The sequence below is a fragment of the Nelumbo nucifera genome, chromosome 6 (genome assembly GCF_055504915.1).
Source record: "Nelumbo nucifera cultivar China Antique chromosome 6, China Antique-T2T, whole genome shotgun sequence".
Classification (NCBI taxonomy): domain Eukaryota; kingdom Viridiplantae; phylum Streptophyta; class Magnoliopsida; order Proteales; family Nelumbonaceae; genus Nelumbo; species Nelumbo nucifera.
Window position 1 is genome coordinate 19904791 of NC_142654.1, and position 26021 is coordinate 19930811.

Consider the following 26021-nt stretch of genomic DNA (forward strand, 5'->3'; position numbering starts at 1 on the left):
CTAATGCATGGTGGGATGTGCGTATGAGGTAAATGTAAGGAGTAGATCGGGGGGAGGGTGTCATAAAAACGTTCACAATACACCGCAATCGTGTATTGAGAATATCTCCCAATGACAAGATGTTCTCAATGCACACTGAAATGTGTAGGTGAAGCAGTTTTAAGGCGCATTCCGTGGGGCAGATGTGAACTCGGCTGTGGGATGAGTGCACAGTAACTGTTGCCAGCAGATCCAGACTCATCTCATCATCCCGTATCAGGTCAACGAGGATACGGTTTACGGAAAATCGAGATGCACGTGCTCCTATGAAGCTTGAGGTGGATGCACGAACAAAAGGGGGCACGAAGGAGGGGCGTTTTGGGCAAATAAAAGTATACTCTTTCGTTACTCTCTACACTACCGAGTTTCCCGCTACAGCCATCTCTTCTCTTCTCTTCGTGGCGTTCTCTCTTTTTAATACCGTTTCTAAGCAGCAGTGCACTTGCACGACCCACACTTAATTTTCCTCTCTTCGCTCTCACCCATTACCTGTAATCTTGCTGCTTTGTTTCTGATCTGACGCTGTGCTGCTGCTTCACCTACCTCACAAGGAAGCTTATGAAGCAAAAACAGGTAATAAGTTTAGTTACGGCCGAGAGAGATATGATGTCAGAAGCTCTCGTAGCAAACTCGAATAAGTTATTGTCTGCTCTTCTGCTCTTTCTCCTGTTGATGAGTTGTTTCGGACAGTTCAGATCTGAAACCCAGCTCTTACCAGATGAAGAAGGTACGTACACAAACAAATGGATCCTCCCTCCCTCTAGCTAGCTTTTCCCCTCTGATAGAATTCTTCTGTTTTTTTTTTTCTTTTTTTTTTTTTGCAAAGAAAACTATATTGCTCTCTTTAAACTATTTTCAATTTCTATACAGACAAATTTTAAATTTTTTATTTCATGGAATCACTGTGAACTGCTCTGTTTCGTCTTGTTACATTTCGTCCATAGTTTCTGTAGATTGAAGATGATTGAGAAAGCTTAGCTGGTTTAGTGGTTCCAGCTAGCACTTTTCTAGAAGAAATATCTATAAATTCTTCATTTTCAGGTCAGAAATTCTTTGTTGCTTCAATCGAGATCTCTGTAAAAGTCCATCTTAAATAGAATTTCTCTGTTTGATCTTGCTTATTTCTGAAGTACACGGTAGCTTAAGCTGAGAGGAATAGTGGATACTTAAGTAAAATATTAGGGATAGTCAACATCGCGGCATCTTCTCATTCACATCACATGTTACGTGAGTCCGGCTTCGGTCGGGGCAGAGCCCGTTCCCTCCACCATCTCAAACGACCTTTACATCTGTTAGTTTTATTTTTTTATTTTATTAGGTAGAAATTGCATCTGTGACCCCTGTTGAATCTATCACTATTATTTGGGTTTATATTAGAGTGAAGTTGAGTCAATAGATGATTATTGGGCTACGAGTTTCATATTTGAACAAACACAAAATGATGTAGTGAATTTAGAGGTGCAAATGGATCAGATTATGATCTGATCCGAGATCCGATCCTATTTGGTCGAGTTCAGATTTTTAAATCGGATCTGATAATAGGATCAGATTAGAAATCATGTCGGGCTGATCACCCCATCTGATCCTTTACATATTATATATTTATAAATATATATATAATATGCTATTTATTTATTTATAAATATATTTTTTATATTATAATTTTATAGATTTGTTATATTATTTATTTTTTAAAAAAATATGTATATATATGATGAAAATAATTAATAATACATGTATTTTTTGTTTTTATTTTATTTAAATTAATATAGTTTAATTTTCTTTTAATAATTTATTAGTTTTTAAAGAAAACAAGTAGGATCGGATCACATCCGAAGATCCGACTTACCAATAGGATTCGAATTCAAATTGAGTCCTATCATATCCGATAGGATCAGATCCGACATGAACAATATCGAATCGGATTAAAATATACCCTTATTCGAATCCGATTCAATCTGTTTGCATCCTTAAGTGAAATGAGACGACAATGGAATCCAATCTAATCTATCTATCTATCTATCTATCTATCTACATATATATATATATATATATATATATATATATATATATATATATGTAACAAGACATTCCACATCACCTTGCTCCATTACCCCAGCCCTGCATTCTCTTTGACTCTCTCTCCTCTCCTCCTTCCCACCACTCCAATTTGCCATTTCAGCATGCTCTCTCTTCATTCCTCTCCCTTCCCATTGGGTTCTCTCTCTCTCTCTCTCTCTCCTACAAGACCACAATTCACGTCTCTCACTCTCTATAACAACTTAACTTCTCTCCTTAATTTGCTCATGATTTATTCTCTCCTTTACTTTTATCTCTAATTACCCTTTATTTTCTCCACTTTCCCATAAAATAGGGTCGTGATTTATTAAGGAGAATAAGGGGAATTACCCTTTATATCTATAGACATGATTTCAAGCAAAGAGAGGGGAATAAGGGGAATTCGATGTTTCCTATATATTAATGGAATATTCCATTATTGTTAAATAATCCATTAGTTATGAAAATTATTAAAAAATTCTAGAAAATATTCTACCAAAATTATGAAGTAATTATTTAAGAAATAATCCATTATTTAATAAATATTAAATAATTAATAATCTACCAAAAATTAATAAACAATCCATTATTTAATAATTTTTTGTTATTAATAAATGTTCAAAATTTCAACGTTTAGCAAAATTTTACAATAATAATGTATTGATAAAAGATATTACTAATTAGTGTAATTTACTAATTTCTATAAAACCAATAATTATAGTTAACAATTATCAAATAATTTAGGGAAACTCTTTAACTAATAATCCATAATTATTTTTTAAATAAGTAATTAAAAAATTAAGAAATTAATCTATGAAAAAAGTATTCTCCAAAGCCATTTAAATAATAATCCATTATTATTATTATTATTATTATTATTATTATTATTATTATTATTATTATTATTATTATTATTATTATTATTATTATTATTATTCAACTAAATAATAATTAAAAAATTTAGGAAAATTAAATCAGGAAATTAATCTATTAGAAATTGTTTCATAATTATTTAAATGACAATTCATTATTATTATTTCAATAAATAATTATTAAATGTATGTATATATATGATGAAAATAATTAATAATACTTGTATTTTTTGTTTTTACTTTATTTAAATTAGTATATTTTAATTTTCTATTAATAATTTATTAGTTTTTAAAGAAAACAAGTAGGATCGGATAACATCCAAAGATCCGACTTACCAATAGGATTCGAATTCAAATTGAGTCCTATCATAACCGAGAGGATCAGATCCGACATGAACAATATCGAATCGGATTCAAATATACCCTTATTCGAATCCGATTCGATCTATTTGCATCCTTAAGTGAAATGAGGCGAGAATGGAATCCAAATCTAATATATCTATCTATCTATCTATCTATCTATCTATCTATCTATCTATCTATATATAGCAAGACATTCCATATCACCTTGCTTCTCCTTGCTCCATTACCCCAGCCCTGCATTCTCTTTGACTCTCTCTCCTCTCCTCCTTCCCACCACTCCAATATGCCATTTCAGCATGCTCTCTCTTCATTCCTCTCCCTTCCCATTGGCTTCTCTCTCTCTCTCTCTCTCTCTCTCTCTCTCTCTCTCTCTCTTCTCTCTCTCTCTCTCTCTCTCTCTCTCTCTCTCTCTCTCTCTCTCTCTCTCTCTACAAGACCACAATTCACATCTGTCACTCTCTATAACAACTTAACTTCTCTCCTTAATTTGTTCATGGTTTATTCTCTAATTTACTTTTATCTCTAATTACCCTTTATTTTCTCCACCTTCCCATAAAATAGGGCCGTGATTTATTAAGGGGAATAAGGGGAATTACCCTTTATATCTATAGACATGATTTCAAGCAAAGAGAGGGGAATAAGGGGAATTCGATGTTTCCTATATATTAATGGAATCTTCCATTATTGTTAAATAATCCATTAGTTATGAAAATTATTAAAAATTTCTAGAAAATATTCTACCAAAATCTATGAAGTAATTATTTAAGAAATAATCCATTATTTAATAAATATTAAATAATTAATAATCTACCATGAATTAATAAACAATCCATTATTTAATAGTTTTTTGTTATTAATAAATGTTCAAAATTTCAACGTTTAGCAAAATTTTACAATAATAATGTATTGATAAAAGATATTACTAATTAGTGTAATTTACTAATTTCTATAAAATCAATAATTATAGTTAACAATTATCAAATAATTTAGGGAAACTCTTTAACTAATAATCCATAATTATTTTTTAAATAATTAATTAAAAAATTAAGAAATTAATCTATGAAAAAAGTATTCTCCAAAGCGATTTAAATAATAATCCATTATTATTATTATTATTATTATGATTATTATTCAACTAAATAATCATTAAAAAATTTAGGAAAATTAAATCAGGAAATTAATCTATTAGAAATTGTTTCATAATTATTTAAATGACAATTCATTCTTATTATTTCAATAAATAATTATTAAATATGTGTATATATATGATGAAAATAATTAATAATACTTGTATTTTTTGTTTTTACTTTATTTAAATTAGTATATTTTAATTTTCTTTTAATAATTTATTAGTTTTTAAAGAAAACAAGTAGGATCGGATCACATCCAAAGATCCGACTTACCAATAGGATTCGAATTCAAATTGAGTCCTATCATATCCGATAGGATCAGATCCGACATGAACAATATCGAATCGGATTCAAATATACCCTTATTCGAATCCGATTCGATCTGTTTGCATCCTTAAGTGAAATGATGCGAGAATGGAATCCAAATCTAATATATCTATCTATCTATCTATCTATATATATATAGCAAGACATTCCATATCACCTTGCTTCTCCTTACTCCATTACCCCAGCCCTGCATTCTCTTTGACTCTCTCTCCTCTCCTCCTTCCCACCACTCCAATTTGCCATTTCAGCATGCTCTCTCTTCATTCCTCTCCCTTCCCATTGGCTTCTCTCTCACTCTCTCCTACAAGACCACAATCCACGTCTCTCACTCTCTATAACAACTTAACTTCTCTCCTTAATTTGCTCATGGTTTATTCTCTCCTTTACTTTTATCTCTAATTACCCTTTATTTTCTCCACTTTCCCATAAAATAGGGTCGTGATTTATTAAGGGGAATAAGGGGAATTACCCTTTATATCTATTGACTTGATTTCAAGCAAAGAGAGGGGAATAAGGGGAATTCGATGTTTCCTATATATTAATGGAATCTTCCATTATTGTTAAATAATCCATTAGTTATGAAAATTATTAAAAATTTCTAGAAAATATTCTACCGAAAATTATGAAGTAATTATTTAAGAAATAATCCATTATTTAAAAAATATTAAATAATTAATAATCTACCAAAAATTAATAAACAATCCATTATTTAATAATTTTTTGTTATTAATAAATGTTCAAAATTTCAACATTTAGCAAAATTTTACAATAATAATGTATTGATAGAAGATATTACTAATTAGTGTAATTTACTAATTTCTATAAAATCAATAATTATAGTTAACAATTATCAAATAATTTAGGGAAACTCTTTAACTAATAATCCATAATTATTTTTTAAATAAGTAATTAAAAAATTAAGAAATTAATCTATGAAAAATGTATTCTCCAAAGCCATTTAAACAATAATCCATTATTATTATTATTATTATTATTATTATTATTATTATTATTATTATTATTATTATTATTATTCAACTAAATAATCATTAAAAAATTTAGGAAAATTAAATCAGGAAATTAATCTATTAGAAATTGTTTTATAATTATTTAAATGACAATCCATTATTATTATTTCAATAAATAATTATTAAATATACGTATATATATGATGAAAATAATTAATAATACTTGTATTTTTTGTTTTTACTTTATTTAAATTAGTATATTTTAATTTTCTTTTAATAATTTATTAGTTTTTAAAGAAAACAAGTAGGATCGGATCACATCCGAAGATCCGACATACCAATAGGATTCGAATTCAAATTGAGTCCTATCATATCCGATAGGATCAGATCCGACATGAACAATATCGAGTCGGAATCAAATATACCCTTATTCGAATCCGATTCAATCTGTTTGCATCCTTAAGTGAAATGAGGCGAGAATGGAATCCAAATCTAATATATCTATCTATCTATCTATCTATCTATCTATCTATCTATCTATCTATCTATATATATATATATATATATATATATATATAGCAAGACATTCCACATCACCTTGCTTCTCCTTGCTCCATTACCCCAGCCCTGCATTCTCTTTGACTCTCTCTCCTCTCCTCCTTCCCACCACTCCAATTTGCCATTTCAGCATGCTCTCTCTTCATTCCTCTCCCTTCCCATTGGCTTCTCTCTCTCTCTCTCTCTCTCTCCTACAAGACCACAATTCACGTCTCTCACTCTCTATAACAACTTAACTTCTCTCCTTAATTTGCTCATGGTTTATTCTCTCCTTTACTTTTATCTCTAATTACCCTTTATTTTCTCCACTTTCCCATAAAATAGGGCCGTGATTTATTAAGGGGAATAAGGGGAATTACCCTTTATATCCATAAACATGATTTCAAGCAAAGAGAGGGGAATAAGGGGAATTCGATGTTTCCTATATATTAATGGAATATTCCATTATTGTTAAATAATCCATTAGTTATGAAAATTATTAAAAATTTCTAGAAAATATTCTACCAAAAATTATGAAGTAATTATTTAAGAAATAATCCATTATTTAATAAATATTAAATAATTAATAATCTACCAAAAATTAATAAACAATCCATTATTTAATAATTTTTTGTTATTAATAAATGTTCAAAATTTCAACGTTTAGCAAAATTTTACAATAATAATGTATTGATAAAAGATATTACTAATTAGTGTAATTTACTAATTTCTATAAAATCAATAATTATAGTTAACAATTATCAAATAATTTAGGGAAACTCTTTAACTAATAATCCATAATTATTTTTCAAATAAGTAATTAAAAAATTAATAAATTAATCTATGAAAAAAGTATTCTCCAAAGCCATTTAAATAATAATCCATTATTATTATTATTATTATTATTATTATTATTATTCAACTAAATAATCATTAAAAAATTTAGGAAAATTAAATCAGGAAATTAATCTATTAGAAATTGTTTCATAATTATTTAAATGACAATTCATTATTATTATTTCAGTAAATAATTATTAAATATATGTATAAATATGATGAAAATAATTAATAATACTTGTATTTTTTGTTTTTACTTTATTTATATTAGTATATTTTAATTTTCTTTTAATAATTTATTAGTTTTTAAAGAAAACAAGTAGGATCGGATCACATCCAAAGATCCGACTTACCAATAGGATTCGAATTCAAATTGAGTCCTATCATATCCGATAGGATCAGATCCGACATGAACAATATCGAATCGAATTCAAATATACCCTTATTAGAATCTGATTCGATCTGTTTACATCCTTAAGTGAAATGAGGCGAGAATGGAATCCAAATCTAATATATCTATCTATCTATCTATCTATCTATCTATATATATATATATATATAGCAAGACATTCCACATCACCTTGCTTCTCCTTGCTCCATTACCCCAGCCCTGCATTCTCTTTGACTCTCTCTCCTCTCCTCCTTCCCACCACTCCAATTTGCCATTTCAGCATGCTCTCTCTTCATTCCTCTCCCTTCCCATTGGCTTCTCTCTATCTCTCTCTCTCCTACAAGACAATAATTCACGTCTCTCACTCTCTATAACAACTTAACTTCTCTCCTTAATTTGCTCATGGTTTATTCTCTCCTTTACTTTTATCTCTAATTACCCTTTATTTTCTCCACTTTCCCATAAAATAGGGCCGTGATTTATTAAGGGGAATAAGGGGAATTACCTTTTATATCTATAGACATGTATTCAAGCAAAGAGAGGGGAATAAGGGGAATTCGATGTTTCCTATATATTAATGGAATCTTCCATTATTGTTAAATAATCCATTAGTTATGAAAATTATTAAAAATTTCTAGAAAATATTCTACCGAAAATTATGAAATAATTATTTAAGAAATAATCCATTATTTAATAAATATTAAATAATTAATAATCTACCAAAAATTAATAAACAATCCATTATTTAATAATTTTTTGTTATTAATAAATGCTCAAAATTTCAACGTTTAGCAAAATTTTACAATAATAATGTATTGATAAAAAATATTACTAATTAGTGTAATTTACTAATTTCTATAAAATCAATACTTATAGTTAACAATTATCAAATAATTTAGGGAAACTCTTTAACTAATAATCCATAATTATTTTTTAAATAAGTAATTAAAAAATTAAGAAATTAATCTATGAAAAAAGTATTCTCCAAAGCCATTTAAATAATAATCCATTATTATTATTATTATTATTATTATTATTATTATTATTATTCAACTAAGTAATCATTAAAAAATTTAGGAAAACTAAATCAGGAAATTAATCTATTAGAAATTGTTTCATAATTATTTAAATAACAATTCATTATTATTATTTCAATAAATAATTATTAAATATATGTATATATATGATGAAAATAATTAATAATATTTGTATTTTTTGTTTTTACTTTATTTAAATTAGTATATTTTAATTTTCTTTTAATAATTTATTAGTTTTTAAAGAAAACAAGTAGGATCGGATCACATCCGAAGATCCGACTTACCAATAGGATTCGAATTCAAATTGAGTCCTATCATATCCGATAGGATCAGATCCGACATGAACAATATCGAATCGGATTCAAATACCCTTATTCGAGTCCGATTTGATCTGTTTGCATCCTTAAGTGAAATGAGGCGAGAATGGAATCCAAATCTAATATATCAATCTATCTATCTATCTATCTATATATATATATAGCAAGACATTCCATATCACCTTGCTTCTCCTTGCTCCATTACCCCAGCCCTGCATTCTCTTTGACTCTCTCTCCTCTCCTCCTTCCCACCACTCCAATTTGCCATTTCAGCATGCACTCTCTTCATTCCTCTCCCTTCCCATTGGATTCTCTCTCTCTCTCTCTCTCTCTCTCCTACAAGACCACAATTCACGTCTCTCACTCTCTATAACAACTTAACTTCTCTCCTTAATTTGCTCATGGTTTATTCTCTCATTTACTTTTATCTCTAATTACCCTTTATTTTCTCCACTTTCCAATAAAATAGGGTCGTGATTTATTAAGGGGAATAAGGGGAATTACCCTTTATATCTATAGACATGATTTCAAGCAAAGAGAGGGGAATAAGGGGAATTCGATGTTTCCTATATATTAATGGAATCTTCCATTATTGTTAAATAATCCATTAGTTATGAAAATTATTAAAAATTTCTAGAAAATATTCTACCAAAAATTATGAAGTAATTATTTAAGAAATAATCCATTATTTAATAAATATTAAATAATTAATAATCTACCAAAAATTAATAAACAATCCATTATTTAATAATTTTTTTGTTATTAATAAACGTTCAAAATTTCAACGTTTAGCAAAATTTTACAATAATAATGTATTGATAAAAGATATTACTAATTAGTGTAATTTACTAATTTCTATAAAATCAATAATTATAGTTAACAATTGTCAAATAATTTAGGGAAACTCTTTAACTAATAATCCATAATTATTTTTTTAATAAGTAATTAAAAAATTAAGAAATTAAACTATGAAAAATGTATTCTCGAAAGCCATTTAAATAATAATCCATTATTATTATTATTATTATTATTATTATTATTATTATTATTATTCAACTAAATAATCATTAAAAAATTTAGGAAAATTAAATCAGGAAATTAATCTATTAGAAATTGTTTCATAATTATTTAAATGACAATCCATTATTATTATTTCAATAAATAATTATTAAATATATGTATATATATGATGAAAATAATTAATAATACTTGTATTTTTTGTTTGTACTTTATTTAAATTAGTATATTTTAATTTTCTTTTAATAATTTATTAGTTTTTAAAGAAAACAAGTAGGATTGGATCACATCCGAAGATCCGACTTACCAATAGGATTCGAATTCAAATTGAGTCCTATCATATCCGATAGGATCAGATCCGACATGAACAATATCGAATCGGATTCAAATAATACCCTTATTCGAATCCGATTCGATCTGTTTGCATCCTTAAGTGAAATGAGGCGAGAATGGAATCCAAATCTAATATATCTATCTATCTATCTATCTATCTATCTATCTATCTATCTATCTATCTATCTATATATAGCAAGACATTCCATATCACCTTGCTTCTCCTTGCTCCATTACCCCAGCCCTGCATTCTCTTTGACTCTCTCTCCTCTCCTCCTTCCCACCACTCCAATTTGCCATTTCAGCATGCTCTCTCTTCATTCCTCTCCCTTCCCATTGGCTTCTCTCTATCTCTCTCTCTCCTACAAGACAATAATTCACGTCTCTCACTCTCTATAACAACTTAACTTCTCTCCTTAATTTGCTCATGGTTTATTCTCTCCTTTACTTTTATCTCTAATTACCCTTTATTTTCTCCACTTTCCCATAAAATAGGGCCGTGATTTATTAAGGGGAATAAGGGGAATTACCATTTATATCTATAGACATGATTTCAAGCAAAGAGAGGGGAATAAGGGGAATTCGATGTTTCCTATATATTAATGGAATATTCCATTATTGTTAAATAATCCGTTAGTTATGAAAATTATTAAAAATTTCTAGAAAATATTCTACCAAAAATTATGAAGTAATTATTTAAGAAATAATCCATTATTTAATAAATATTAAATAATTAATAATCTACCAAAAATTAATAAACAATCCATTATTTAATAATTTTTTGTTATTAATAAATGTTCAAAATTTCAACGTTTAGCAAAATTTTACAATAATAATGTATTGATAAAAGATATTACTAATTAGTGTAATTTACTAATTTCTATAAAATCAATAATTATAGTTAACAATTATCAAATAATTTAGGGAAACTCTTTAACTAATAATCCATAATTATTTTTCAAATAAGTAATTAAAAAATTAATAAATTAATCTATGAAAAAAGTATTCTCCAAAGCCATTTAAATAATAATCCATTATTATTATTATTATTATTATTATTATTATTATTCAACTAAATAATCATTAAAAAATTTAGGAAAATTAAATCAGGAAATTAATCTATTAGAAATTGTTTCATAATTATTTAAATGACAATTCATTATTATTATTTAAATAAATAATTATTAAATATATGTATAAATATGATGAAAATAATTAATAATACTTGTATTTTTTGTTTTTACTTTATTTATATTAGTATATTTTAATTTTCTTTTAATAATTTATTAGTTTTTAAAGAAAACAAGTAGGATCGGATCACATCCAAAGATCCGACTTACCAATAGGATTCGAATTCAAATTGAGTCCTATCATATCCGATAGGATCAGATCCGACATGAACAATATCGAATCGAATTCAAATATACCCTTATTAGAATCTGATTCGATCTGTTTACATCCTTAAGTGAAATGAGGCGAGAATGGAATCCAAATCTAATATATCTATCTATCTATCTATCTATCTATCTATATATATATATATATATATATAGCAAGACATTCCACATCACCTTGCTTCTCCTTGCTCCATTACCCCAGCCCTGCATTCTCTTTGACTCTCTCTCCTCTCCTCCTTCCCACCACTCCAATTTGCCATTTCAGCATGCTCTCTCTTCATTCCTCTCCCTTCCCATTGGCTTATCTCTATCTCTCTCTCTCCTACAAGACAATAATTCACGTCTCTCACTCTCTATAACAACTTAACTTCTCTCCTTAATTTGCTCATGGTTTATTCTCTCCTTTACTTTTATCTCTAATTACCCTTTATTTTCTCCACTTTCCCATAAAATAGGGCCGTGATTTATTAAGGGGAATAAGGGGAATTACCTTTTATATCTATAGACATGTATTCAAGCAAAGAGAGGGGAATAAGGGGAATTCGATGTTTCCTATATATTAATGGAATCTTCCATTATTGTTAAATAATCCATTAGTTATGAAAATTATTAAAAATTTCTAGAAAATATTCTACCGAAAATTATGAAATAATTATTTAAGAAATAATCCATTATTTAATAAATATTAAATAATTAATAATCTACCAAAAATTAATAAACAATCCATTATTTAATAATTTTTTGTTATTAATAAATGCTCAAAATTTCAACGTTTAGCAAAATTTTACAATAATAATGTATTGATAAAAAATATTACTAATTAGTGTAATTTACTAATTTCTATAAAATCAATACTTATAGTTAACAATTATCAAATAATTTAGGGAAACTCTTTAACTAATAATCCATAATTATTTTTTAAATAAGTAATTAAAAAATTAAGAAATTAATCTATGAAAAAAGTATTCTCCAAAGCCATTTAAATAATAATCCATTATTATTATTATTATTATTATTATTATTATTATTATTCAACTAAGTAATCATTAAAAAATTTAGGAAAACTAAATCAGGAAATTAATCTATTAGAAATTGTTTCATAATTATTTAAATAACAATTCATTATTATTATTTCAATAAATAATTATTAAATATATGTATATATATGATGAAAATAATTAATAATATTTGTATTTTTTGTTTTTACTTTATTTAAATTAGTATATTTTAATTTTCTTTTAATAATTTATTAGTTTTTAAAGAAAACAAGTAGGATCGGATCACATCCGAAGATCCGACTTACCAATAGGATTCGAATTCAAATTGAGTCCTATCATATCCGATAGGATCAGATCCGACATGAACAATATCGAATCGGATTCAAATACCCTTATTCGAGTCCGATTTGATCTGTTTGCATCCTTAAGTGAAATGAGGCGAGAATGGAATCCAAATCTAATATATCAATCTATCTATCTATCTATCTATATATATATATAGCAAGACATTCCATATCACCTTGCTTCTCCTTGCTCCATTACCCCAGCCCTGCATTCTCTTTGACTCTCTCTCCTCTCCTCCTTCCCACCACTCCAATTTGCCATTTCAGCATGCACTCTCTTCATTCCTCTCCCTTCCCATTGGATTCTCTCTCTCTCTCTCTCTCTCTCTCCTACAAGACCACAATTCACGTCTCTCACTCTCTATAACAACTTAACTTCTCTCCTTAATTTGCTCATGGTTTATTCTCTCATTTACTTTTATCTCTAATTACCCTTTATTTTCTCCACTTTCCAATAAAATAGGGTCGTGATTTATTAAGGGGAATAAGGGGAATTACCCTTTATATCTATAGACATGATTTCAAGCAAAGAGAGGGGAATAAGGGGAATTCGATGTTTCCTATATATTAATGGAATCTTCCATTATTGTTAAATAATCCATTAGTTATGAAAATTATTAAAAATTTCTAGAAAATATTCTACCAAAAATTATGAAGTAATTATTTAAGAAATAATCCATTATTTAATAAATATTAAATAATTAATAATCTACCAAAAATTAATAAACAATCCATTATTTAATAATTTTTTTGTTATTAATAAACGTTCAAAATTTCAACGTTTAGCAAAATTTTACAATAATAATGTATTGATAAAAGATATTACTAATTAGTGTAATTTACTAATTTCTATAAAATCAATAATTATAGTTAACAATTGTCAAATAATTTAGGGAAACTCTTTAACTAATAATCCATAATTATTTTTTTAATAAGTAATTAAAAAATTAAGAAATTAAACTATGAAAAATGTATTCTCGAAAGCCATTTAAATAATAATCCATTATTATTATTATTATTATTATTATTATTATTATTATTATTATTATTATTCAACTAAATAATCATTAAAAAATTTAGGAAAATTAAATCAGGAAATTAATCTATTAGAAATTGTTTCATAATTATTTAAATGACAATCCATTATTATTATTTCAATAAATAATTATTAAATATATGTATATATATGATGAAAATAATTAATAATACTTGTATTTTTTGTTTGTACTTTATTTAAATTAGTATATTTTAATTTTCTTTTAATAATTTATTAGTTTTTAAAGAAAACAAGTAGGATTGGATCACATCCGAAGATCCGACTTACCAATAGGATTCGAATTCAAATTGAGTCCTATCATATCCGATAGGATCAGATCCGACATGAACAATATCGAATCGGATTCAAATAATACCCTTATTCGAATCCGATTCGATCTATTTGCATCCTTAAGTGAAATGAGGCGAGAATGGAATCCAAATCTAATATATCTATCTATCTATCTATCTATCTATATATATATATATAGCAAGACATTCCACATCACCTTGCTTCTCCTAGCTCCATTACCCCAGCCTTGCATTCTCTTTGACTCTCTCCCCTCTCCTCCTTTCCCCCACTCCAATTTGCCATTTCAGCATGCTCTCTCTTCATTCCTCTCCCTTCCCATTGGCTTCTCTCTCTCTCTCTCTCTCTCTCTCTCTCTCTCCTACAAGACCACAATTCACGTCTCTCACTCTCTATAACAACTTAACTTCTCTCCTTAATTTGCTCATGGTTTATTCTCTCCTTTACTTTTATCTCTACTTACCCTTTATTTTCTCCACTTTCCCATAAAATAGGGCCGTGATTTATTAAGGGGAATAAGGGGAATTACCATTTATATTTATAGACATGATTTCAAGCAAAGAGAGGGGAATAAGGGGAATTCGATGTTTCCTATATATTAATGGAATCTTCCATTATTGTTAAATAATCCGTTAGTTATGAAAATTATTAAAAATTTCTAGAAAATATTCTACCAAAAATTATGAAGTAATTATTTAAGAAATAATCCATTATTTAATAAATATTAAATAATTAATAATCTACCAAAAATTAATAAACAATCCATTATTTAATAATTTTTTTGTTATTAATAAATGTTCAAAATTTCAACGTTTAGCAAAATTTTACAATAATAATGTATTGATAAAAGATATTACTAATTAGTGTAATTTACTAATTTCTATAAAATCAATAATTATAGTTAACAATTATCAAATAATTTAGGGAAACTCTTTAACTAATAATCCATAATTATTTTTTAAATAAGTAATTAAAAAATTAAGAAATTAATCTATGAAAAAAGTATTCTCCAAAGCCGTTTAAATAATAATCCATTATTATTATTATTATTATTATTATTATTATTATTATTATTATTATTATTATTATTATTATTATTCAACTAAATAATCATTAAAAAATTTAGGAAAATTAAATCAGGAAATTAATCTATTAGAAATTGTTTCATAATTATTTAAATGACAAATCATTATTATTATTTCAATAAATAATTATTAAATAATATTAAAAAATTATTAAGTTTATCAACACCGATCTAGACCACTTGGTTAACTTCGGCCATACCTGGTTTTACATTAATTAACAATAAATGATTTAATTCTAATTAAAAATAATGTCATTTACTATAATTACATTTACTTTGATTAATAGTAAATAATTGAGGTTTAAAAAGTAAATAATTTACATTAAGTTATTGTTATTATAAATAATTAATTTACTATACATTACAACTAATCAATAGCAATTTCAATTTTTTTTTTTGTAAATTATCATAAAATATTGTAATTTATTGTTAGTTAATTAGTTATAAAAAATTATTAGAATTATAGGGATGACAATCTCCCTATAAAATTGGGGCCCTACCCTTTTCTCAAATCTTAAGTGGGGACGGGGTAGAGATGGAGTGGGGACAGAAAAAATATTTTTGCCCCAAATTAGGGGTGGGGTTTGCATTTCATTCCCTGCAACCAATGGTAAATTAATAAAATATCCATAAATTTAATATGATTTTTAAAATATTTCTAAGTTACCTAGGATACCATAATTTTATTTATAAAATATTCTTAAATTATCATAATACAACTCCTAAAATACCCCCAAATTCGTATAATCCTTTTTATAAAATATACATAAATTAGATTTTTTTTAGATGATTAATTCATGTGGAGAAATTTTTGGGGGGAATTGATGCCTCGCTCGGAACCCTTGAATTACGGGGGCGAGGGACAAGAAGGGAAGCCCCATCCCGTGCGATGCATTCCCGCTATTTGGGTAAATTGCATAGTATCTTTCTTGTGTGTGGCATATGAAAAGACGCAAATGCCCTTTAATTGTCATCTAATTTTCTTTATCATTCAGTCACATGCCTAAATCCAAATGTCCTTCGGATTGTTTGACATTGCTTTGGTTCAACCTTGATTCTTGAGAAAGAAGATAACTAATAAGTGAATTTTTTCTGACATTGTACCTCGCTCTCTGTGGTATCTGGATGTAGTTTAGCGTCTTCTAGGTGCCTTCTAGGATTTGATTCTTGTTGATTTTAATTCCGTCATGTTATAGTTCTGTTTGGGGGAATCCTTTTTAGTGACGTAGCCAGTCATTACGAGAAAACTCTGGCTGTCCACGTTCACAGCAAGTGCTGTTCAGTGTGAAGGGAGAGGCCTGTGGACTGCACAGGCTGTGGAATGTAGAAAAGCCGAATTTTTCCTAGTCAGTACACTTAGCACTGGACCATGGAACATCAGAAACAGGATTCAGTCAGAGCAAAGTCAGTTCGAACAGCGATCATAGCCTATAACTCCTCATGAAATAAAGTATAAAAATACGGAGATATTCCCGATGCAAGGCTATAAAGCTATAAGGCTGTTCGAACAGTGTTCGAACTGACTTTGATCTGACTGAACAGTGAATCAACGAATGCAACTGCAGAGTTATTGACAATACGAGTACTGGGGTACCTTGGCCCCTTAAGCTTTCAGGCTTTAGAATGGATATTGAAAGGAGAATTTTTGCAGTTGACTGGCAATAGGAAGGTTGGCTTCTTTTTGTAAACAATCGAAACCATGAGAGATGAGCTAACCTATCCTATATCTATCGATCTATGTATCTTTTTGTGCGTACCCGAGAGCACATCAAGAGAAATCTCAATGTTCTTTGATGGTTTTCGCTTCTTGTTATGTTTTAGCAGTCAGATCTTGTTAAGTGTGTTTCTGAACAATTACTGGTAACCACTCTTTGACAGTACGGACCCTCCAGAAAATATCAAACAAACTAAATAACAGATATTGGAACCTCAGCCGAACATCGTGTAATAGTGAAGATTTTGACAAGTTTTTTGCAAATACAATCCTCAGCAAAGTCACCTGTGACTGTTCCTTCAATCACTATACTGTTTGTCATGTCACAAGCATGTAAGTTAACCACACTACTCTCTCTCTCTCTCTCTCTCTCAAATGTTTCCACGGCCACGATCAACTTGGGAACATGATTTTAATATGAACCGAGTTTCTTGCCTCTGAGCCATTTTCACGCTTATATTTAACTTACCTTCTTTATTTTCTTTTTTACCGAGTTTCAGTCTGCTGAAGGGTCTAAACCTAACTGGAGTCCTACCTGATGAATTTGGGGATCTTCCATACTTAAAAGAGATGTAAGTGATTTTGACATTATATACATTCTTTTGAACATACACAAATAAAGTTGCTTGATCATCACAAAGCTGCAATGAGACTCTTGGGCCATCAAACAAATGTTTTAGATAATTTGATTTCGAGTTTTATATGTTGTCCTGTTCCTCCGGGCTGCAGCAAACTTTAAGCCACATCTCTAATCATCAACTAATTGAGAAGATTGCTTCTATTTCCTGTCAATTATAATTTGAAATTGAAAAAGATTTATAATGTAAGGTTTGTCTTTTGATTCTGCTGCTGGTGCTAAAACAGAGACTTTAGTCGCAACTACATCAATGGGTCTATTCCAGTAAGTTGGGCTAAGATCCCTCTTGTCATCATGTAAGCTCTTAATCCTCTTCTTCACTTGCATTTCTGATTCAGTTGTTCTAACATAACCATTTATTGAAATGACTGAAATCATTATACATCACAGATCCCTTCTGGGGAACCGCATTAGTGGATCAATTCCAGAAGTACTTGGTAACATTAAAACACTTGAGAACCTGTGAGTCGTAATCTAATATTCTTGGTAGATTAATCCACTGCGTCTATTTATGTTTCTGATGCAAACAATGCAAACTTTTTTTTTTCTTTGCAGTATATTGGAAGATAATCAGCTTGGAGGTACCCTTCCCGCAGAGCTTGGTAATTTAAGCCGGTTGAAGATATTGTAAGTCTTATTTAATTATTTTATTTTATTATTATTACTTTCTGATATTCCTCAATATCTTATGCTGACCATTTATCATCAAGGTTAGATAAATGGACCAATTTGTGCATTTGTAATATCTTATTTACTTAAATTATGATGTTATTATGATGTTTATTATTATCATTATCATCAACGGCAGCAGCAGCAACTGCCACCTTATTGGTAAATTGGGTTGGCAGCTTAAATCCTGGTACACTGTTCTACATTAACTCTGTATATACTGTAAAGATTAGCTAAAAGTCTTTTCTAGATACCTGAACTCAGTTTCTTTGGGCATATCCTTGTCCATCAGAATCTGTACAATAAATCAGTTCTTTTTAACTGGTGCATTACCTGGTTTTCATTTGACATAGAAAAACCATCTTTTTTTTTACTTATTCCATATTTTGTTGGTTGGTGATATTCCAAAGTACCCGTGGATATATGCATTTCTAATTTTTCTCCTCCAAGTTTTACCTTGTCAATACTAACATCCTTGTATCTGGTTAAAGGGGTCTATCCTCTCGAGCATTCTGCTCCATAAAGCATGGATGGATCCATTTCACAACTCCCACTGTAGATTCTTTTCTAGCAAAGCTGTTTTCTTTTGTAAATTGTTTGATACATGGATTTTAAGTGTTGATTTTGGAATTTGGATTCCAACCCCCTAAATCCGAAATAGATTGTAAAGTTTGGATAACTCAAATGACTCGTGTTGAGTTGATAGATGAAAATGCAACTCAGATGTCATAAATTATAGTTTTACAAGTACTTGCTCATATAAACTTCCATATGTATGAGATAGTAGACTGCAAATAGTTTCAGTTTTTTTTTTTTTTTTTTCTTTTGAACTGTAAGGCAAATCTTGCTATTACGTATGTTGTTTTTACATTTCCACAAGGCAAAGGAGTAAAACAATCTTATAAATCTGATTTTTTACATTCTGATTAGAAATTTGATGTGGTGAAGGAATCTGGGGGGCGGGAGGATCATTGGTAGAGGAGTTATTATTTGTTGTTTCCAATTTATTGCAAAGGTGAAAGGACTAAATGATAAAGGGCCTATAGTGGCTAAACGGAAAATTTTGTAAGTGGCAAAAATGTGAATGTTGAGATGGACAAGTGAGTGGGAAAACCAGAAAGGGCAGGATTTTAGAGATGAACTTATTTGAAGGAACTTAGGAGTGTCTCCATTAGGTGATAAAATGAGGGAAAGTAGACTGTGGTGGTTTGTTCACGTGCAAAGAATGCCATCTACAGAACCAGTAAAAACAATTGATCTGTTACCAGTTGAAGGGGCTAGAAGAGCTAGGGGCAGACCAAAAAGGACATGGGTTGAAGTAGTCAGAAATGATTTAACTTTTAAAGTCTCATAATTTAACAATGGATATGGCACTGAACAGACCATTATCTCTCTTGTACATAAAATTATTTGTCGTTTATATTCATATTTTCTTTTTTCAATTTAGGCATGTATGGTATCACTCATATTTTGTTTTTTATCTTTTACATGAATTTTTTATAGTCTTGTCAATTAGAGAGACAATCCTATTTTATAACTTTATTTCCTTATTGATTTTGAGAACCAATACTATATATTGCATGGATATCCTAATTTATCTAGAGAATCCAAATTGGACTCGTTATTATATTATCGTGTACACTGCTTACATTAATATGTCACACCATGCATACAAACAAGGGTTTTCATTAGGATTCCTGGAATATCTGTCTTAAAAACCTAATTTAGAGAGAGAGAGAGAAGAAACTAGGCTTTGAATTTTAAGAGAACTATAATTCCATTAGGTACTTGGTTGTGATGAGAAATCAATCCTTTTGTTCAATGAATCCTGCTTCCAACTCCAAATTGCATCAATCAAATGAAATTTCAAGAATTAATGAGAAAAAGAAAAAAAAGACAGCTTTAGAATCACAGCAGGTTTCCTAGAGATCACTTATAGGATTAAAGTACTCCTAGATGTGGTGGCACCATGCAACTCAAGCTTACAGCAATGGCAATCCAATTGCATTCATTAATCTCCAAAGCCTTATGTCTAAACTATTTATATGCTTACATGGGAGGGGCAATTTTCCGTGGTAAAGTAAAAAGACCAAATTAACCTTGTGGCTAAAGATTGAAACAATGACAAAACTGTCCTTAACGTAACCTCTAATTTAAGACTTAAATCCAGCAATAAAGGAAGCCTGAAAGGACACCTAGAGAACATTTCAAATTGGACCTCACACAAAGCAAATTAAAACAAGAAAAAAAAAGGTACCCTTGGTGCCAAAATTAAGAAAGAACAAAAGAAATATAACCAACTACTGGTTAAGTAAAGAGGCTTCTTAAGGGACTCTTTATTGGATCCCCCGTCAATGGATTACCCCAAGATAAATTAAGGGTTGCTTCAACTGTTGGTTGAGCAATCAAAGCAAGAGATTCAATAAAGAACAAATGTACACCTTTTCATTTGTAACATATGTCAAATAAATGGGTGGATAGAAATCCCACAACCAATATGCATTGGTCATCATTTAACTAAAGTTTTCTTAGATCCAAAAATTTGTTGAAAATCTGGAAATTTCATGTTGCATCATCTTTCGGGTTAGCAACAGGAGTGATTACTGAGGACTTGTTGTAATTAAATTCTTCATGTCCAAATTGTTGAGAAGACAATAGTTGTATCAAAATCAAGTTGAGATCTTCAAATATGTCAAGACAGATTGATTTGCAGATAGGTTTGTTCAACTGGTCTAGATGTTCAGTTGAAAGTATCAACATGGATAATAAAGCTCAATATGAAATATATGAATGGGCTCAATAGACCACTTAAAATTTCATGAAGTTTCTGCAGAAGTACAGTCAATGTCAAAGACTATGTCTAGACTTATCCTTGTACCATTGAGGCCAGGATAGTGATCTGGGAAAATATATGCATCTTTTCGGAGTTATTGACTGATTAGTTGGTTATTCCTTGTACCATTTAGCCGTGCAACACGTACAATCCTTTAGATCTTGGAAGAGGATATAAGTTATAGATATGAATTTTAATCTTCTTATTTATCTCCATTCTTCTTTCTATGTTCTTGTATGTTTGTAGAATGAACCCTTCTTCTAGAACCATATTAAGATGGCTATCCTCTTTTTATTTGGCACTGCAGTTGAATATCTGCTAGTGTAAACTAATAAAGTATTGCTCAACCATAATTATTGATGGGTTCCTATGACCTCATTTATGTGTCAATCTGATTCACTTTTTAATAGAGCTCCCTAAAATGCAGTAAATGAGTTGTGAGTATCAGTTTCAATTCTCTTCATGGTTATAACCAAACATTATCATCACCATTGTTGTTACTAACATAATCATCATCACCATTAAATTGTCAATTATGTCAATGAGGTACATATGGATGAACTCATTTTGTTGAATAGGCAATCTCCTATGGATAAGGTGGTGTATCATGTGGTCCAGGTGGTGAGAGATTTGGATCTTTGGTTCTTGGGTGAGGAGTTCACTGAAGTGATTTTCTCTAGGTTGGAGGAAGAGGCTCTTGCTTGGTACAGGCAGCATGCTGACAAAGGTTGTTAGAGAAAAATGAATGAATGTTGTTGGAGTAAGGAGATACTAACCTCCTTCTAGCATGGAATATTATAAGGTTGAGAGAGGTAGGGAAGAAGAAGTTGTTGAGCTGTTTCTGCTTGCATTGTAGTTGTTGAGCTGTTGTTTATTTATAAATGCTAGTGGGGGTTATTGGCTGGTTTTTTTTCTTGGTATATTGCACGATTTATCCTTTTCATGCTTCTCTTTTTTTTTTTCTCTTTATTTTCCCTTTGGAGGTTTCTTCCCACATGCTGCTCATGTAACTCATCTTATTTTAGTTTAATAAATTTCCTTTTACTATCAAAATAAAATATTCAATAATATCACTATCAATGTTGTTGTTGACCTAATGCATACTGTTTTCTCACTCCCGCAGCACTATCTCTGCGAACAATATTACAGGACCAATACCAGAAACATTTGGAAATCTGAAGAACTTGACAGAATTGTAAGTCAATGCTATTAATCTGGGAAGCTTTCTCTTTTCAAATATATGTTCCTAAATTTGGTTAATAAATGCAGTAAGATAGATGGAAACAGTATATCTGGGAGGATACCTAATTTCATTGGAAACTGGACCAAACTTACTAGCCTGTGAGTATCTTATGTGATATCTACCTGCATGCCATTTATCTGCATTTGGTGTGTTTAATCAAAATTGTCACAGAGAAGTTGCTATTGTTCTTAAAATTGTTGCAGTGATATGCAAGGAACATCATTGGAGGGTCCTTTTCCTTCCACAATATCCCTCTTGAAAAACCTAATCCAACTGTGAGGCAACATTCTGGTCACTTTTGACTTCTATGTTTCAACTACAACAACAGTAATGAAGATATGATGACCATATAAGTCTTTTGATCCCATGCACTTTAATTACAGGAGGGTGGCTGACTTAAATGGATCAAATATGAGCTTCCCTGACCTCCAAGATATGAAGGCGATGACTGAATTGTGAGCTGAAATATGCATGGTGTATTTTGTTTAACAGTCTGTCTATGATTCCTCTCATTCATGGAGCACTTACTTTTGTTTTTGTTCTCTAGGATACTCAGAAATTGCATGATTACAGGCGAAATCCCTAGCTACATTGGAGAAGTTATGACAAATATTAAAAAAATGTAAGTTTCTGTTGACAGATCCTTTATCTAGAGGTTTTCTGTATAAACATCTTCAACTATTGGTCCATGGGAATAGATGGATGCCAAGAAATCCTGAAATATACTTCAGAGTTCAATGAGCTTCTCAGTTCTGTTGTTTTGGATTCTGTGGAATTTCAAAGTAACAGAATGAACAAGGTCAAATCACTTAGATCAAATAAGTGAGGCATTCTCCAATGGCCAATGCCCATAAATGTTCAACAATCCTATAAACCCTGTTTATTAGGATTTTGCATTGTTCATAATTGGCTGATTGACTTATTGGACCCTTCATGGGCTTTATTTTTATTATTTTTATATATGCTGCCACCTAGGGGCAGATTTGTCCTTCAACTACCCTATAATGTTTTCATATAAGCAACAAAGAAGGGTGCACAATACCCCAGTACAGTTCTCTCCCCCAACCATTTTTTCTTTCTACTTTCTCTCTTTGAACTTCATATTTTCTCCCTCATTTTCTGTTTAAGATTATTAATTTTATATCTCTGGTTTCATTTATTTGATTGATGCAAAATAATTCATTGAACTAGTGTACCATTATACTAGGAATAAGAATACTGCTTTTCCTGAATGATATGGAGTACAGGAAAGATAGGAACCTATTCAGAATCTTCCAAAATTTTAGGAAACTCGAAGTTTTATGGAAAAAAAATCTATAAACATTGAATGGTTCAGTTCAAAACTTGGCAAGGTTCAATTCATGCCATTCGTGATGCCTTTCAGAACAATCTTGTAAGGTTAATCCCAATTCCAAGCTCATGGTTTCCTGGTTTGTATACATTCAGTTGTCCATATATCAAGGGGATCTCATGTACTGATTAAATTTAAGTCATGGTTTTCTGGTTTGTATTTGTCTAGATTCAGTTGTCCATATATAAGATCCTCTCATGTCCTGTTAGATCCTTTAGAGTCATCCCATGACTGATGTTCCTGTTGAAATTGAGTAAAACATGCAACAAGGAAGAAGCATTTTGGGAGAACAGGAAATTCATTCAATGATGGGTTCTTGTGAAAGTTCATATTCATTTTCCAAAAGTGAAAAGATTCATTATTCCTTATATTTCTGTGGAAATAATTCTTTTTCTTTCCAAACCTATTTAATAATGCTTTTGATCTTGTTATTTGCAAAGCATGGAGTGGTTGATTCCCAAGGTTTAGATATTATGTTTATAGTAAATGCACCCGGAAAAGAAATTTTTTATAATGTAGTATTACTTGTAGATTTGAAAGCAGAGATGGTATTTGTTAGGGCATTTCATTATAATTTACTTTACCATCTACTAAAGAATAGATTTAAAAATAATCCAGGGCTTGGGTAACCTAATACGGAGAAGATTCTGTGTAGTTTTTTACATTAGAAAGAAATCTTACATTTGTTCTCATAATAACATTTTCATTGCAGAGACCTTTCCTTCAACAGATTGACTGGTCAAATTCCTAAACAATTGGAGGGTCTGTCAAAGTTACAATACCTGTATGTAAATAACCATTTTGAATAAATTACTAGAATCAAATTCCCTTTTTTATTTTCAAATCTTTTTTATTTCTTTATATTTATGTTTTATTGGTTCTACTTCATAGATAGTTTCTCTAATAGACTTGTTATTGTTTACGAATATAGGTATCTCACGAACAACTCACTAACTGGAAAAGTACCAGATTGGATCATGGATAACGGAAATAACATGTATGTATTTCTTATTAAAGCTTTGAATCAGACTTCATTTTTGCTATTGCCATATTTCCTTATCTACTTGGTTATGCTCATCTACTCATAACTTTCCTTAGTAATTAGTATGTGCCTTTTTAGTCTCCTACTGACACATATTTAGTATTATTTATTCTGTGAAGAATTCCATTACCTTAACACTGTTATCTGTATTGCAGAGACATTTCTTACAACAATTTTACAGAGTGCTCTAAACAATCCAGTTGCGAGCAACAACCACAAGTGTAAGGTGCACCCAGGATTTAATATGTTTTTTGCTCCTAATCCTTTTGTCTAAAAATGTTCCCTTTTCATATTGTTTAACAGAAAAACAATTGCCAGTTATTCATCTTCAGCAAACTGCTTGTAAGTTCCTAGGTCCTTGGAATCCTATACATTTCACTCAAGAGCCATACCAAGGAAGTAAATGAACTTAAACACTTTCTGCAGGGTTAACTGGTGCTTGAAGAAGGACCTTCCCTGTTCTAGGGAACCAGCATGTAAGTAGATTCTCTCCATGCGATCCTCAAGTGCCTTTTTTTTTATAAAGAGATCCTCAAGTGGTTGGGCAGTCAGACCTTTGGTGCTGAATTTACAATTACTATGTAAGATTTACTATTTTTGAGTATGATCATATGTTGTTCCACTAAAACATGCAGATCATTCCTTGTTCATCAATTGCGGTGGCCAGAGGGAGGAATTTGATGGGGAAGAATATGTAGATGACACGACAAATATGGGTCCATCAGATTTCTACCAATATGATGAAAGATGGGCTTGTAGCACCACAGGAGATTATTTGGAAAATAACAATGGTATTTACATAACCTCAAACAATGTACTGAATATCACTGGTTCAGCAATATACAGGACAGCTCGCCTTGCCCCTCTATCACTCAGGTATTATGGACTTTGCTTACACAAAGGGAGCTATACAGTGAAGCTCCACTTTGCCGAAATTATGTATACAGATGACCAGACATTTAGCAGCATTGGGGAGCGCATTTTTGATGTATCAATTCAGGTGAGTTATTGACACGTCACTATCATCCTTATTCAGTTACCAATGTCATTTCTTAGTGGTAATAATCCACTGATATCATATCCAATGGTAGATACCATTTAGTTCCATCTCTTTATTTATAAAATAGTAGACCTATTA

The 26021-nt window shown here is 29.9% G+C and overlaps 1 protein-coding gene across 1 annotated transcript in view; it reads left to right on the top strand.

The window, feature by feature from the left end:
- The first annotated feature begins 525 nt into the window (after positions 1–525).
- LOC104591291 (putative LRR receptor-like serine/threonine-protein kinase At1g53440) overlaps positions 526–26021 on the top strand; it is a 40320-nt gene continuing 14824 nt past the window's right edge. Inside the window, exons 1-17 of the mRNA XM_010250099.3 lie at positions 526–766; positions 17273–17441; positions 17609–17680; positions 17973–18041; positions 18136–18207; positions 18301–18372; positions 22371–22442; positions 22517–22588; positions 22694–22765; positions 22874–22945; positions 23038–23112; positions 24554–24625; positions 24773–24838; positions 25039–25104; positions 25187–25225; positions 25310–25359; positions 25519–25883. Of these exons, the coding sequence (XP_010248401.1) occupies positions 598–766; positions 17273–17441; positions 17609–17680; positions 17973–18041; positions 18136–18207; positions 18301–18372; positions 22371–22442; positions 22517–22588; positions 22694–22765; positions 22874–22945; positions 23038–23112; positions 24554–24625; positions 24773–24838; positions 25039–25104; positions 25187–25225; positions 25310–25359; positions 25519–25883 (1644 nt within the window). The 5' untranslated portion in view covers positions 526–597. The remainder of the gene's footprint in view (positions 767–17272; positions 17442–17608; positions 17681–17972; positions 18042–18135; positions 18208–18300; positions 18373–22370; positions 22443–22516; positions 22589–22693; positions 22766–22873; positions 22946–23037; positions 23113–24553; positions 24626–24772; positions 24839–25038; positions 25105–25186; positions 25226–25309; positions 25360–25518; positions 25884–26021) is intronic.